The sequence below is a fragment of the Apiotrichum porosum genome, assembly GCF_003942205.1.
Source record: "Apiotrichum porosum strain DSM 27194 chromosome Unknown scaffold_1, whole genome shotgun sequence".
Lineage (NCBI taxonomy): Eukaryota > Fungi > Basidiomycota > Tremellomycetes > Trichosporonales > Trichosporonaceae > Apiotrichum > Apiotrichum porosum.
In genome coordinates this window covers 2560354-2576084 of record NW_021167108.1, presented here as the reverse complement: position 1 = coordinate 2576084, position 15731 = coordinate 2560354, and the positions used below count along the sequence as shown (strand labels likewise).

At 59.3% G+C, this 15731-nt stretch overlaps 6 protein-coding genes across 6 annotated transcripts; 5 read left to right on the top strand and 1 right to left on the bottom strand.

The window, feature by feature from the left end:
* Positions 1–360: 360 nt before the first annotated feature.
* EHS24_000929 (uncharacterized protein) lies at positions 361–1191 on the top strand (the record flags this gene model as incomplete). The annotated part of the gene is made up of 6 exons (XM_028616740.1): positions 361–387; positions 422–449; positions 596–621; positions 672–749; positions 783–809; positions 880–1191. 6 exons carry the CDS (start codon positions 361–363, stop codon positions 1189–1191), a joined length of 498 nt encoding a protein of 165 aa, XP_028480597.1.
* A 362-nt stretch (positions 1192–1553) lies between these two features.
* EHS24_000928 (uncharacterized protein) lies at positions 1554–2696 on the bottom strand (the record flags this gene model as incomplete). The annotated part of the gene is made up of 1 exon (XM_028616739.1): positions 1554–2696. The coding sequence occupies one exon, from the start codon at positions 2694–2696 to the stop codon at positions 1554–1556; it is 1143 nt and encodes a 380-aa protein (XP_028480596.1).
* Positions 2697–3668: 972 nt separating this feature from the next.
* Positions 3669–6200, top strand: HSP78 (chaperone ATPase hsp78; the record flags this gene model as incomplete). Its single annotated transcript, XM_028616738.1, has 2 exons — positions 3669–4034; positions 4092–6200. The coding sequence occupies 2 exons, from the start codon at positions 3669–3671 to the stop codon at positions 6198–6200; spliced, it is 2475 nt and encodes an 824-aa protein (XP_028480595.1).
* A 2076-nt stretch (positions 6201–8276) lies between these two features.
* EHS24_000926 (uncharacterized protein) lies at positions 8277–11140 on the top strand (the record flags this gene model as incomplete). Its single annotated transcript, XM_028616737.1, has 3 exons — positions 8277–8739; positions 8976–9093; positions 9655–11140. 3 exons carry the CDS (start codon positions 8277–8279, stop codon positions 11138–11140), a joined length of 2067 nt encoding a protein of 688 aa, XP_028480594.1.
* A 561-nt stretch (positions 11141–11701) lies between these two features.
* Positions 11702–12091, top strand: EHS24_000925 (uncharacterized protein; the record flags this gene model as incomplete). The annotated part of the gene is made up of 1 exon (XM_028616736.1): positions 11702–12091. One exon carries the CDS (start codon positions 11702–11704, stop codon positions 12089–12091), a length of 390 nt encoding a protein of 129 aa, XP_028480593.1.
* Positions 12092–12980: 889 nt separating this feature from the next.
* Positions 12981–15209, top strand: EHS24_000924 (uncharacterized protein; the record flags this gene model as incomplete). Its single annotated transcript, XM_028616735.1, has 4 exons — positions 12981–13442; positions 13485–14000; positions 14120–14548; positions 14658–15209. 4 exons carry the CDS (start codon positions 12981–12983, stop codon positions 15207–15209), a joined length of 1959 nt encoding a protein of 652 aa, XP_028480592.1.
* Between the last annotated feature and the right edge of the window lie 522 nt (positions 15210–15731).

Genomic DNA, 15731 nt, shown 5'->3' with positions numbered 1-15731 from the left:
AACTGAATAACAAGATGAGGTTGAAGTTTCACAGGCCTCCACCGAACCAAGGAGCATCTCCATAAAGGTATCAGCCACCTAATGAAACCTAATGAATGATTAGCACGGCCTGCAACTGTGCAACCTCTCTTGCTTGAGTGCTTACGGCTGAAGAGCATGCCGGTGCCCAGTGCCACTTTGCATGATGGCAACGCAATGCGCAATACTATATGTAGTCACGTGACCGTTTTGTCGGAACCAAATACTCGGCAACGGCCCCAAGGTTCCCGGCGTTCGGAGCTGAGATGCCGAGACGCGGCCGTCCAATGCACAACGAGCCGTTTCCGCTGTTGTTGTTCGTCTCTGCATCTCTCACACACAATGGCCTGTCTCAACTTTGTCCGCCAGGTAGGCCATCGCTACGAACGTTGCTGACTGTCAGACCTGGGCGAAGACCGTTGCGAAAGCCGGTTAGTTGCCGACCTAGCTGGTGTCCTTGGGGTGGAGCGTTCCGAGGTGTTGGGATCGACAACAAAGGTCCCGGCCAAGCTTGGCGGGCATCTGTTGGCCACACTCTCGGGGAGCCACCATGTGAAGTGCAGTCGCTGACCCACAGGCCACGACGGCAACGTCTTGAAGCGCGTAGGTGGTTTCTTGAACTAGGTCCTGAGAGGAAGCACTGACCCGTTTAGCTTGTCGTCAACGAAGCTCGTCCTGGCTACGTGCACACGACGCTGAAGATTGGGACGGAGCACATCAACAACCACAACGTAAGCCTACGATAAGGTTCTTGCTAATCCCAGACTGTCCACGGTGGTGTCCTCCTCTCGGTGAGTATACAGCACCTGAGAATCGCCCTCGCTGAGTAGCGTTGTCACCGGAGGAACTGACAACCCACAGCTGACTGACACGGTGACTTCGCTGGCGCTGCAGTCGAAGGGCATCGTCCCCCCGACTGGCGCCTCCGTCAACATTTCGTGCGAGTTTGTGCGCCCGGCCGGAAAGGTCGGCGATGACCTGCACGGCGTGGGCGAGGTGGTGCAGCTTGGTCGTACTCTTGCGTACACGCGCGTCAACTTTTACAACTCTCACAAGAAGATGGTTGCGTTTGGCTCGCATACCAAGCACATGGGCAAGAACACGCCCACGACGCGGTTCAGCGAGGACGGCGAGCTCGAGCTCCCTCTGGAGGAGAAGGAGAAGAAGGCCTAAAACTAAAAATGGTAATGCATGGCATGTGCGAGGACTTACTTGGCGGTCTGGGACTGATAATTGACGAATTGGCGGATAAGCCTGCTAACTTTCCATCTGGATGTGCTAGCCATGTTTGGGGGGACTACGGACGGAGGACTTGAGCGGATTGCTCCATCCCTTCCGTACGCTCTGAAGCTATGCTTGGTTGAGAGCCTGACGCAGTGTCGTATCGAGGGCCACCGATAACCACTCAAAGCCCCTCAGTCGACCGAGCCCCAGTCATGGCCTTCCAAGCCTGAACCACGCATCTATATGCATCTTGCCCTGCATTGTCTATGTGTTGGACCCTTGGTAGGGAAAATGTCGGTGTGTCACCACACCTACCGCAGACTCTGATCCTCTGCCTGAAGTACCTCTGGGACGAAGGCATGGACCAGTGTGTTGGCCTTGAGGTCGTCCTCTGGCCACTCGGAGATGACATCCCAGTCGGGGCCGTAGAGCTTGGCATACTCTTCGCGAGTGAGGAAGCGAACGAGGTCCCGAATGGCCAGACGCTCGTCCTCGAAGAGGTCAATGTCGTCCCGGGCAAGGATGTACTCAATGACCTCGTCTTCGAGTTCTGCGTCGGTCATGTCTGCACGCATACCAAGGAGTGCGCGTGGCAGCTGGGTCACGCCGACAATCGTGTATCCCCGTGTCGCAACCGGGGCCTGGTGCACCATCAAATCGAGGATGGGAGCAAGGACCCCCCATGCTGGCGCACCTGGTGCCAATGGTCGGACTTCTGCAGGTGATGTGGGCGTCTGGCTGAAGATGGCGACGACGTCAGTACCATATGGCACGCCGGCAGAGTTCTTTGGTCCTTGCATGGTGATACGGCCCTCGACGGGCGGATTAGCCGGGTCGACCCGAACATTGAGGACCCAACGTGCGAGCCCGTGCGGTAGGCTGGCGAAATGGACGCGTGGAGTCGGGAAAGACGGGTTATCACGAGTGAAATCGGCGTACTCTACTACTGTCGGAGCGTAGACGACGCGGGATGTGTAGACTTTTCGGCGGACAATGTCGACGTTGGCGAGTGCGGAAGCCAGCTGCGGGTACGTTTCCACAACGGCGAGTTCCGGCGCGGTGCGGTAATCAACAATCCACGTGTGGGCAAGTAGCCGAGCCCAACGGGCCCGCTCAGCAGGTGCGACACACCGGTCTCCCCAGTCACCACCGGGTAGGCGGTGTCCACATGGCGTGAGCAGGACCAAATGAGCAAACGGCGGGACGAGCTCGGCAAGCGGGACCGAGTGTCCATGACTGCGATGCGAGGTCGGATTTGTGGCCGGGACGAGGTCTAGGACGACATGCTGGAAAAGAAGTGTGTCGGCCAGGTATTGGAACGAGCGAGATGCCGTTCGGAGGGAAATGAGGACCGAGGGAGTCGCAAAGGAAAAGATGGAGTCGATAATGTGCGGGTATGCGCTGGCATCGATATAGTCACAGTCGGAACGCTTGCGTTTGAGGAGAGAAGTCATGTGTCGTTGGGGTGTAGGAGATGGCGTACCGATGAGGAGGTCTAGGTCGTGTGTGGGTGGTGGTCGTCAGGATGTTACTGCGGCCAGAAGCCCAATGAGGGTGAGAAAAGAAGAAGTTGCCGAAAGATTGTTCACGAGCGTTATGATATGTAAAGAACATGCCCCGGGCACGGTTGCACTGCAGGGAGAAAGTCCTGCGCTCCAGAAGATGCCATGTCTTGTTGTGCCGTTTGCCTATTGTTAAGATGGCCCGTCGGCGTAAGTGTGTCACTCTGGTCGGGCCAGGCCGCGGTGCCCCAATAATGGCGTTCCCATCACCCAGATCGATCGCTTTTTTGACCAGCGCTCGGTGTTCTGGAGTCGTAGCCTGCTGCTCGGGGGTGTGTACCTCTGGGGACGCGACAAGGGGGGGACGGCAGACAGGTGAGGATGGGTGGGGGTTGCCGACAAGGAGAGATTTGCGGACGCGGTGACAAAGTGGAACGAACAAAAACAAAACAAAGAAAAAAAACATTGTTCCTTGACGTCAGCGGCGATCCCCCCCATTGTCCTGACCAGTACCGCGGACGCTGGTGGGCCATTGTCCTCATCCATCGGCCATCAGCGACAGGTTTCGTGCGTGTCGTGCCGACTGTTTCATCTCACAACATCGCGTCTGTGCTACCGTCTACTCTGCTATGGCCATGCACTGCACTTTGGTGGAGACGCGTCGACAGCACCAGCAATGCATGGCTGATTGGGTCGTACTCTGCCGGGCCCCACCCCGGCCTACCAACGGCTATAGCCCACGTGCAAATGCTGTCATAATCCGGGGCCCCATCACGTGATTTTGTCTCCTCCACCTTGCAGCCGCGGTGCATCTAGCATGTTCGGGTGTCGACTACCATAACGTACCTTGAATCCGTTCTCACATCTATAACCCTCTTGCTGGTCGACGGGAGACGGCCCCACCTCTCGACCATCCACTTCACCATGTCCCTCGCAAGCAGACACATTGGAACATCGCTGCGCGTTATACATTCGGCGCGCGCCGCAGCTAGCGCATCTCGCTACCTCTCATCACCCTCTACCTCCCGGCTCATCCGTCCACCACGCACCACCGTCGCTCCCGCTACTCTTGGAGCCGTTCGTTTCTATGCACAGGGCCCGCCAGGAGGAGGTGGTGGATTCCCTCCAGGAGGCTTCCCCCACCGTGGCTTCCCTCAGCAGCCTCAACAGCAAGGACCGCAGAAAGGCGATACTCTGAAGCAGTTCTCAATCGACCTCACGGAGATGGCGAAGGAAGGCAAGCTCGACCCTGTCATTGGCCGCGACGACGAGATTAGGCGAATGATTCAAGTGAGTGTGCCCCGAAACAGAAGAACAGAGTTTGAGCACTTTTGCTAACGTGACTAGATTCTCGGCAGGCGAACGAAAAACAACCCCGTCATCCTCGGTAACGCTGGTGTCGGCAAAACGGCCATTCTCGAAGGACTGGCACAGCGTATTGTAAACAATGAGGTTCCCGAATCGTTGGAAGGGAAGAAGCTCCTTCAAATCGACCTGGGCATGCTCATGGCGGGCACTGGTGTCCGCGGAGAGTTTGAGAGCCGCTTCAAGGCTCTTCTCAAGGACATTGACGAGCAGGCCGACGAAATTATCTGTTTCATTGACGAAATCCACACCCTCTTGAACCTGGGCAAGGCTGAAGGGTCGCTCGATGCTGGAAACATGATCAAGCCCGCACTCGCCCGCGGTCTCCAGCTGGTGGGTGCCTCGACGCTTGACGAGTACCGTAAGACCATCGAAAAGGACCCGGCACTCCAGCGCCGTTTCCAGCCGGTCATTGTCAACGAGCCCAGCGTCGACGCCACCGTCTCCATCCTCCGCGGCCTCAAGTCTCGCTTTGAGGCCCACTTTGGTGTGCAGATTGCCGACTCTGCCCTCGTGACTGCGGCCGTCTACTCGAACCGTTACATCTCGGACCGGTACCTTCCCGACAAGGCCATCGACCTCGTCGACGAGGCCTGCTCGTCCCTCAAGCTTGCGCAGGAGAGCCGTCCTCCCGCCCTCGAGGCCCTTGACCGCGAGATCATGACTCTTGAAATCGAACGCGAGTCGCTCAAGAAGGAGACCGACGCCTTCTCGGTCGGCCGCCGCGACAAGGTGGACGTTGAGCTTATCGACAAAAAGGACGAGCAAAAGCGCATGACTGAGACGTGGAAGCGGGAGCGTAGCCGCGTCGACGAGATCAAGGACATTAAGATGCAGCTCGAAAGCGCCGGCATTGATCTCGAGAATGCCCAGCGCCAAGGTGACTTTGAAAAGGCCTCTCGCCTCCGCTACTCGACCATCCCGGCCCTGCAGAAACGCCTCCCCAAGGCCGAGGCGGAGCTTGACGCCGAGGCCGCGGAGCATCCCGACCTTGTTGTTCGCGACAAGGTCACGTCCGAGGACATTGCTGTCGTTGTCGGCAAGGCCACGGGTATCCCCGTGTCGTCGCTGCTCAAGGGCGAGCGCGAGCGTCTCATCCACATGGAGGACTCACTCAGGAACCGTGTTGTCGGCCAGGACGACGTCATCCGTCGCGTCGCCAACGCCATCCGCCTCTCGCGTGCAGGCCTCCAGTCGCCGTCGCGCCCTCTGGCGTCCTTCCTCTTCCTCGGTCCCACCGGTGTCGGCAAGTCGGAGCTCACCAAGGCTGTCGCCGAGTTCCTGTTTGCCGACGAGAAGCGTGCCCTCATCCAGCTCAACATGTCCGAGTTCCACGACAAGCACACGGTGTCGCGTCTCATTGGCGCCACCCCTGGCTTTGTCGGTTACGAGGAGGGAGGACAGCTCACCGAGGCTGTTCGCCGCCGCCCATACTCGGTCGTGGTGTTTGACGAGATTGAAAAGGCCCACCCTGATGTGGCCAACATTCTTCTCCAGATCCTCGACGAGGGTGTCCTCACCGACGGCCAGGGTCGCCAGGTCAACTTCAAGAACACCATTGTGGCGCTTACGTCCAACCTCGGCTCTGAGGCGCTGTATGAGCCCGGAGCGAACAATGAGGACGGAACCGTCAGCGAAAGTGCCCGTGCGGCCGTCCTCAAGGACGTCGGCCGCTTCTTCAAGCCCGAGCTTATCAACCGTCTCGACGAGTTGGTCGTGTTCAACAAGCTCCCGCCACACATCATCACGGACATTGTCAACCTTCGCCTAAAGGAGGTGCAGGGCCGCCTGTCGGGCCGCCGTATCACGCTCGACGTCAGCGAGCCGGCCCGCGAGTGGCTGGCCAAGAAGGGCTGGAGCGACAGGTACGGTGCGCGTGCTGTCCAGCGCGTGATCCGCGACCAGGTGGCCAACCCGCTCGCCCTCCGCATGCTCGAGGGTACCGTCAAGGACGGCGAGATTGTAGAGATCAATCTCAAGGACGATGCGCTGGTCATCACAGCGCGCCCCGACCCCAACCAGCCCCAGCAGCCGTTGAACGACGACGAGGTCACCCGCGAAGTCATCGAGGACGCCGGCGAGGTCCCATAAACGGGGTGCTGCTTGGTGCGGTTCTCGCCGATGTCAACGTCACCCAGCGGCGTCGGCAGGGATGCACAATAACCGTCTCCGTACCACCACCCAAGCCCTCCATCCGCAGCATGCATCTTGGGGGTGGACAGGACGCCCGGCTTTCTGGACCATCGGAAATCCATCCAACACACCTCGCATAAACGCGGCGCGATTAGCGGAGCCGCCCTTAATATTTCCTTCGCGGATAGCCGATCAAAAAGCAACTTAGAGAACAAAAGTTTAAAATATCTTTGGGACGACAGTGCCCCCTAGTACACAGTCACAACTCATACGCAAAACGCAAATCAAAGAATGAAAAACATGCATCACTGCTCATGCGATGTCAGGTCGGACGGGTACAGGGGTGGACGTGAGGGATGTATAGCAGGGAGGGGATAGGCGCCTACCTTTGCGCGATTGTCTTGAGTCATTTCTTTTCACCTACTGACCACTAGTCGCCCACGCATAACAACAGCACACGACCGACGGACCCTCTGGCCCCTTGCAGCCTGCGAGATTGCTGCCTTCTGGCTTCTGGGGGACTGAGCGGATACCGCATGCTGACCGATCGTCTCCACTGTCTCGGTCACCGCACGCTCCTCCACTCGCCCCCTCTCCCCTGTGGTTCGCAAATGAGTGCCATGTCTGAACAAGCGTTTGCCGCTGGAGACGCGGACTTCCGATGGTGCTGTGGCTTCCGCCTCCTCCGTACCTCTGCGCTTCTGCGTGTTGGCCACATGCCCCGCCCCGCGCACGTCCCCTCGTCCTCTACTTTTGCTTCTCGCGCCGCACCTGCAGCGCCAGCAGCGCCAGCGGCGACCGCGGCAGCAGCACGGGGTCTGGCCGGTCTTAAGAACCTCCGTGCCAGATGTCCAGGCTCTGCTGCCGTGCGCCGTGTGCCGCGCCCGAGCAGCCTCGATCCGTGGCCTCTGTCACCACCTACGTAGTCTGGCTTTGCTAATCAGTCCGCGACCCTCGCCGCACTCTGCGGCCGAGTGTAGCGAGGAAGCGACGATGCCGGCGTACGGGCGTGAGCCACGCGCTAATCTGCCAATTGTGACGTCAGTTGATGGTAGGGTGGATCGGGCAGAGACGGAAGTTTTGAAATTTCGGATTCTGAGCTGCAAATCCAATGCGACCTGTTTCGCACACTGCCCAGCGACCAGCGGCCAGCGGGCTGGTCTCGATGAGCGCTTGGAGGGGGGCCCAGTGGCATCGATGTCTGTAAAGGTAGGATCGCGAGGTCATTGTGGGCACTGCGGGGCGGACGGATCTTGGCAGGTGGCAGGTGACCTTTGTGTACTTTGTGTCGTCGGAGAAGAACGAAGAAGGATGCGCCGAGTGGCGACGCGTTCCATCAGTGGCGACGTCACCCCCCCCTCCACATGTCCACTACTGTACCACTAACTGTGTCGCCTTGGGTTCCGGACCTTGGGCTGGCCCCTTCACCTTGTCAAGCAGTCTCGGAACCAAGTGTGTGTTCTACTCTGGCAGGCAGGCAACCGGCCAGCGGAGCGGGAGGGGGGGAAGCCTCCTGGCGAGAGACACCGACCGACATGGCACAGAGGCCCCCTCTTGAGTGCGGCCGTTGGTTCCCACGGGCCGCGTTCGGCGGCCGAGGTTGCTCACCCAAGGTGAGTCAGGGGCTGGTTGACGTGCAGGGATTGCAAAGGGACAGAGGGAGCGAGGACTGGCGGGGGGGACATGTTGTGGAGGACGGAAGACGAAGGGGAGAATTTGGGTGGAGGGCGTCCGCGGTCAGTGGCGGCAATCGGGCCAAGAAACCCATCTTTCGCCGCCCGTGTCATATGAGTAAGAGGAGACGTGGGCGCCTGCAAGTAGACGTCAGAAGGAGAGTCAGAGTAGAGGGCGTCCAAATCAGCATAAGGATTGATCTGACTCGTCTCTTCGCCTTTCTCTCTTCTCTTATCAGCCTCAACTGGTGCTTTCCCTACTCCAGCCACGCTTCCACACCCTCATCCCCCGCGGCACACCCCGCACCAATAACAACAACAACCACAGCGCCCCTCCCCCACCTTTGGGCAAGCAACTCCCATGCGTGCTGCCTACCTCCTTCCGTTGCTGGCACTGCCAGCAGCGGCCCAGCTCGCGGGCCGCCACGGCGACGACGAGGACGAGATGATGGACATGGCTCACGGCGATGAGCACGAAGTGGCCGCCACTGCCACCGTTTTCGAGTCGTATTCCTCTGCTGCCTCTTCTGCAATCGCACATGCCTCGTCTTCGTCGATTCCCGCACCACCACATGGCCATGACGCCCATCACCACAACTCGCATGCTCCAATCAAGGAGTACCTCGACGACGCCGATGTTCACCGCTGGCACACGTTCCCCCCAACCTACCTGGACGCCGACTTCCGCCTCACCAACGACTCGGCAATCTTTGGAGAGGACCTCACCAAGGGCTGGGACGCAGAAACCGTTGCTTCACACCCACGCCTGATGCTCCTGCACGTCTTGTCCATGGTCCTGGCGTACTTTGGAGCTCTTCCAGTCTGTAAGTGGCAACGAGAAAGGTCGGGATGAGTTGTTGCTTGCGCAGCAGCCGGTATGCCCCACCTGTGTCTGGTAGCGCCTGTGTGCGATCTGTGCGTGTCTGCACGTCTGGAGCTGTCATACCGCCAGAGTTGGAGCACATGCCGCGACCTACCTCTACCCCCCGCGTCCACAACTTGACTCCGGCACTTCGGATCCGATCACATCATCGATGTACAACAATGCTGACGCAGCCAGCCCTCGCCCTTCGTGCTGCTGGCCACCCCAGTCACTATCTCGCCAATGGCGTGTTCCTCGCTGTGGCCATTGTCGGCTGGCTCGCGGGTGTCGCCTACAAGGCAGCGATGCCAGACATGTGAGTAGCATGAGTAGCCAGGAGGAACACGAGGTCGATGTTCCGTGTCGTTGTGTGCCGAAGACCGAGGGCGTGAGGGCACATGCCCCCTCCCTCCTTCAGGAAGGCGGGCTTGTTGGCTTGTTGGGTGTGTGCGTGTTGTGATGATTGCGTATGCTCGCGCGGCATTGTCCGTGGCACAAAAGTGCGGAAGTTGCCGAACGGGTATACCAGAAGCAGATTGTGCCTTGGGGGGGTGCGGGATGCTCGCTCGGCACCACTCGTCCGCAGATCGTGGCGGAGTGGCGCCGTCCACCACCACCGTCTCGGGTGCCACGGCCGTTCCATCACTCCGAGCGCATATTGCTCGGCAGCGCGCAGCGGCGGCCGCGCGCCACGCACATTCACAGAGTGTGACACGCTAGCTCGGGTGCTAGAAGGCTGCATGCGCTCGCTCGCTGCATGTGGCCTCAGCAAAGAGCAAAGCGCGTTGCTGCGCAGGCACACCACACAGTGGCACGCACATTCCGCATACGCAGCCCATACTTGCGACGTCCATAATCAGCGCTGACTAGCTTGCAGGTACGAAGGTGCCAAGCACGGCGTCATTGGCAACATCCTCGTCCTCACCTCCATCGCCCTTGCAGCCCTCGACTCGTTGGGCGTGATCGCTTCCGCCGTCACGTACCACCGTTCTGGAAACCGCGACTGGCGCGTGTTTTTCACCGATGCGCTCCACGCCACTCGCGAGGACAAGTTTATCGAGGCTAGCCGCTACGAAATGGTCGGCCTCGAGGAGGAGCACAACCGCCGTTCCGTCTTTGCGCTCGGCGATGACGAGGACGACGAGGACGACTCGCCCACCAGCTCTGGCCGCGTGTCGCCGCACTCGCACCGCCACTCGGCGTCTCGCCACTCCACCGGCTCGGACGGTACCCTCCGGGACACACCCACCTCGTCGGGCTCCTCGGCCCATGGCTTTGAGCTCGAGATGGGTGCCGACCGCAAGGGCAAGCGTTCACAGGCGGGCGCGTTCGACGACCACTGTGACAACGAGGCGCCACGCTGGATCTCCGTTCCCGAGGCCGCCCCTCAGAAGCTTAACGAGCGCATCTCGGTGGCGCGACTGGGCCAGATCATCCTCACCTGGGTGCGCCGGACGCAGGTCGTTGTCGCCTATGTGGCTGTCTGCACCGGTATCCCCATCTATGTCGGCATGTGCCGGGCTGGCTTTATCAACACATGTGCCGCGCACACTATCAAGGGGTCCATCTTCTTTGGCTACGGTGTCCTTACTTTCGCTCGCTACCTCGGCGCCTACGCCGACCTGGGATGGGCTTGGAACCTCAAGCCGTCGGACTCGGACGCCATCTCTGCTGAGATGGTCGAGTGTGCCGTCATCTTTTTGTACGGCATCTCCAACACCTGGATGGAGAGGTTTGGCTCCAAGCACGGCGACCCATACACCGTCAAGCAGGTGCAGCACATTTCCATTGCGGTCATGTTCTGGTTTGCCGGCCTGTCCGGCATGCTCCTCGAGTCGAAGCGTGTGCGCCGCGCCCTCTCGGCCGTTCTGTACACTGGCCGCCGGGACAGCCGCGTTCGCCAGCCCGTCTCGTACTCGTTCAGCTTCAACCCCCTCCCGGCCCTCGTCATCGGCATCACAGGTCTTGCCATGGCCGCCCACCACCAGGACTACAAGTTCCAGGTCGAGATCCACTCGCTGTGGGGCCTCCTTCTCGCCGGTGGTAGTACATTCCGTTTCCTCACCTACACCTTCCTGTGGCTCCGCCCGCCCGTCGAGTCGACAATGCCGTCGCGCCCGCCCACCGAGGTTCTTACTTCGTTTGGCTGGGCTGCCGGCGGTATCGTCTTTATGCTCTCGGACGAGGAGGTGGCCTTTGCGGCCATGCGCTCGGGCTTTGACGACATGATGGCCTTCCTCAACCTCACTATTGCACTTACGTGCTTTGTCTTCTGCTGGATCGTCGTCGTCCTCGGCATCAAGGGCTACGCGCTCTTCCGCGTCAAGCGCGGCGTCGAGCTCACCGACGATATCGAGGCGTAGGGCAACATGACCCAAGAGGAAACGACACAGAGAAGACTTCTTTATTTCACATGTCCACGTAAATATAATGGACATCTTATAGCTGGACGTTTAAGTTAATGCATTTTTCTGGATAAGATCTTGGGTTGCCGAGACTGGACATGTGCGCGTCGTTGAACGCCGATGTTATGGTCTGGACAGGTGATCCCGATATAGACGACGCTTCTGGCGATCCTGAGGCTGAAGAGATGCATAAAGTCCTTGAGCACAGCATCTGGCCCCCCCGCCACAAAATCGCTTCCGGGTGCCAAAATGTTCTCACGTTCTCAACGCGTGGCCGCTACGGCCTGGCACAGCTTGTCCCCAGTGCGGTGGAGAGGTGGCTCTAGGCGAGAGATCGAGAGAGCTTAAGAGCTACCTCTTCGCGAAGCGTCGTCACCGCCACTTGGCCCACTTCGGCCGCATCACGTGCTGGCGCCAGGGGCCCTGGCAATGGGGAGCTTCGAGTCGTGAACGTGAACAATAACAGCAACGCATGTATAGTCTACACATCTCCTCATCATATCCAGTCTTCCCTTCCCCATGCCGCCCAAGCTACGTATCGCCCGGCCAGTGAGGGACCCGGCCCTCTCGTCGGCCATGTGGTGCGGCGCATTCGCCCTGACGGAGCAATGCTCGTTCAAGGACCACGCCGGCTTTGACGGCGTCATGCTCGGCCATCCCGGGTCCCCATATCACTTTGAATTCACCATCTGCCGCACGCACGTCGTCACACCAGCACCTACGGACGAGGACTTGACTGTATTCTACTATCCGGACGAGAAGGAATGGGCCGAGACGTGTCAGCGCGCCGAAGAACATGGCTTTGTGCGCGTGTCGTCTTTCAACCCTTATTGGGACGACAAGGGGCGGACATATGCGGATCGAGATGGGTATAGAGTCGTGCTGCAGCAGGCTGAGTGGACGCTGTGAGCGAGATGAGATGAGCTGCCCTCACAGGATCGCTGGCGTATGGACAGGCGGGAGGTGCAGACAGGACGTGACTGGTGAAAGCTACGCAGTTGTCATGAGGCTCTGCCCAACTCATTACTCAACGCTGGCAGTGCAAATCCAGCCCGAGTGCATCCATCTGTGTCGGCTACCATTGACGGACGATTGGCCGCTTGCCCCAGAAACACACTACCACAGTTCCAAAGGCAGGTTTCGCAGAGTAATGCGTTCTCCACTTCGATCCGTCCGCCGTCTTCCGTGTGCAAAACACAACAGACCTCCACAGATCCACAGAGACCACCGGGCGAAAAGTGTGTTGTGTTTCTCAGGCGGGTGAGTTTTTCGACCGGGCTTGACGAAAAAACACAAAAGACCTCCACACAGACCACCGGGCGAAAAGTATTGTGTTTCTCTGGGGGAGTGCGTCTTCGGCCACTTTGGAGTTTTTGTACACTTTGTAATCGAAGGAGGTCATTTTCTAATTCATATATTCGTGGGATTACAATAGATTCATAATCGATGTGCTTTGATTTACTTCCTCAACAGCCGGTCAGCTGATACACCAGGTGCTCCAAACATACCGCCAGAAGCCATTGTTGACGAGGACAAGAGGAACGGAAAGAAGTCCACTTCTCATTCTCACGCACAGACAGCACACACCACATCACATCACGCATCGGAAACAGGAGGCAAAAGGAAGCTCAAAGTCACCTCAAGGAAGCGCGGCCATCACTCGTGCCCCTGGTACCGCGGATTGTGTGCTCGATGACGCTTGTGGTGGAATTGTGAACTATGGCCACTCTTTTGCACTGTAACGGTGATGGTGCTTATGGCGACAAGCACTTTCATCTGCACAGTCTCTCGCCTCGCAATGTCGCCTTCAGGATCCGTGAGTGTTATGGTCACACCACCACCCCCTTCGCTGGTCGAAGTGACTCCAGGGACGATACCGCACCCCTCGTCACCAGCAGAAACGACCTCCCACGCCGGTTCGTCCGAATACCACACTCCTCGGGCCTCGCCACCACCTGCGGCCAAGCTGAGTCCCAGCCCGCTGCCGACCAAGATGCCAAAGCAGCCCATGGGCAGGGCCCTCACCTTCCTAAGGCGCTCGTCGATGCCAAACCTCCACATAAAGGTCCCAGCTGTCCATCTCGCTACGTTTACGCACAGCCTTCGAAACCGATACCATGCCCCCCGGCCTCCGGTCTACGTTCCACGCAACATCACCGACTTTCCTCTGGAGGTTTTCACACACAGCTTGTTCTACTTCCTCACGCCTGACGAGGTTGTCCTGTTTGGCTGGACGTGCACGTACTTCCACCATGTGGCGGTGAGCTCAAAACAGACGTGGTGAATTGAGCTGATACAACAGTTGGACGAGCCGTTCTGGCGCGCACGTTTGCTCGTGGACATGCCCCATGCGGCAGAGTTGTTACGCGGCTGGGGTATGGGAACGAGTACCAGCGTCTCGCGCGGACTCGATAGCGTGGACATGGCAAGCCAGTCGACTGCGGACAAGAGCAAGGGTGCGATGCAGGAAGACACGGACGGCGACACCCTCCGCAGGCCCCAGCCAGCTCGCCGTACCACCCCGCTCACCTACCGCCACATCTACCTTGGCCTCCTGTATCCCCAGGTATACACCTGGGGCGACTACGACACCCGTTTCCCCATCCCGCGAAACACCGAGTTTCGCGCATTCGGGAACGAGGCTGCACTCCTTCGCCCCGCAAGAATCACCGATCGGTTCGTGAGGCCCGAAAACATACAGAGCATCCAGTCATACAACAACCGATGCATCACCCACAACGCGGACGGCACAATTCGATTCTGGGGTATCGCCAGCTCGCGTCTTCCAAGGCGTATCGAGTTCCCCGCCGTTCGATCTGTGAGCCTCGGGGTTTTCAGTATCATCGTCTTGGACACGGACGGGAATGTGTGGCAGCGGTTTAGTTCGGTCAGTACACATCTGGCGCGCAGTTGACCCGGTCGCTGACTACCTGCAAGCCCCTCTTGCCTGTCCATCCCGGCAGTGGCATTCAAGACACCTGGTGGGAACCGCGCGTGCCGGTCTTGATCCCCTCTACGTCGACGGTGGAGAAGGTGGCCATCGGGGATATGCACGCGGTGGTCCTTACCAAGGCTGGAGAGCTGATTCTGTGGCGGACCGACAGTCCAGAACGGACGTCTGTGCTTCCAGGTCTCATTCCAAGAGCCAAGTGGTCCCTCTGGATGTCCCACGAGCACAACACCGGCCAGTCACGGAACGAGTGGGAGGAGTGGTGGGCACAGGTGCTGGACAAGGCCGGCCAGGTCGAGGAAACGGTCACCGACGACAGCGACGAAGAGACGATCCTGCGCATTCTTGGACGCCAGAAGATTGTGGACGTGGCGCTGGGAGCCAACTTTGTCCTGGTCCTCCGAGCCAATGGCGAGGTATGGTGTCGAAGAGTCGAGTTTCTCCAGGAACACCAGGAGAGGGACAGAGTGTGGCATTTCGTGAGCTGGCCCAGTCCACCGACAGTACCATAGCTGACACACGTAGCTGCCCAGTTTCTCGTCGCCGCTCAACACCAAAGTCCAGGCGCGTTACGAGTACTTTGCCGTCCAGCGACGCGGCGGCTGGCCCCTAGTCGGCCACTTCATCTTCGCGGGCTTCAGCCCCATCCCCGAACATGCCGCCTGGCTGACTGCGCGCCCCGACGTTGCCATTGCCGACTTTGCCTTTGACAACGACCACTTTGTCGCGCTCTCCACCCACGGGGAGGTATACACCTGGGGCCACAACACGCGCGGCCACCTGGGCCGCGGCCAACTGTGGGAGCGGTACCCGCCCGCGGGACGTGTCGATTTCCCGCCCGACTGCGACGGTGAGGATCCCGTCATCATTGGGATATGCGCCACAGGAGCGCTGGCGCTCGGGGACGGCCGTCTGCCCCTGTTCCGCGCGTACAGAGAAGACATTGTCAATGCGCCGCTGCAGTGGGAGCCGCCGCGGACACGCAAGCAGGGCAAGTTCAGGCGGTTCTTGGATACGCCAGCTAGGTGGAGGCGGTATTGGCGCAACTTTCGCTTCACGCACTATTATGGCTTCTGATGAAGTAACGAACAGTGGAGATCAGAGAGGGACGATGGCCGTAGCTATATCAGATTGATGACGAGTGGTTATAGGAATGAAGGAAGCGGGTCGCACAGGAGGAGAACGGTCGGCTGCGTTTGTGGGTTGGATATATTGTTAGATAAAAGACACTGCCTCATGTGTTTGTGGAAGCCGAGGTCCGTGGACGGGTCGGATCGACTTTGACCCGCCAACGTCTCTTGATAGAACGTGAACGCCCGGTCGACGACCGTGACAGACGCGGAGACCGTCGCGAGCCTGCGCCGCGTGCCAGCGACGCTCCAGCATCCTCGACTCGTGACCGCCCCGCATCGACCGACGAACGCGACGACAAGAAGCGTGAGCGTGACGCTCCCCGTGAACGTGAAGACGACAGGCGCGTGCGCTCTCGACGTGACGAGCCTCGCCGCGATGGTCGGGACCTTGATCGCGTCCATCTGTTCCTGAGGAGAGCGTGTGTAGCCCGGACGTGAGGCGGTACGTATGCACTGTACATCCGTG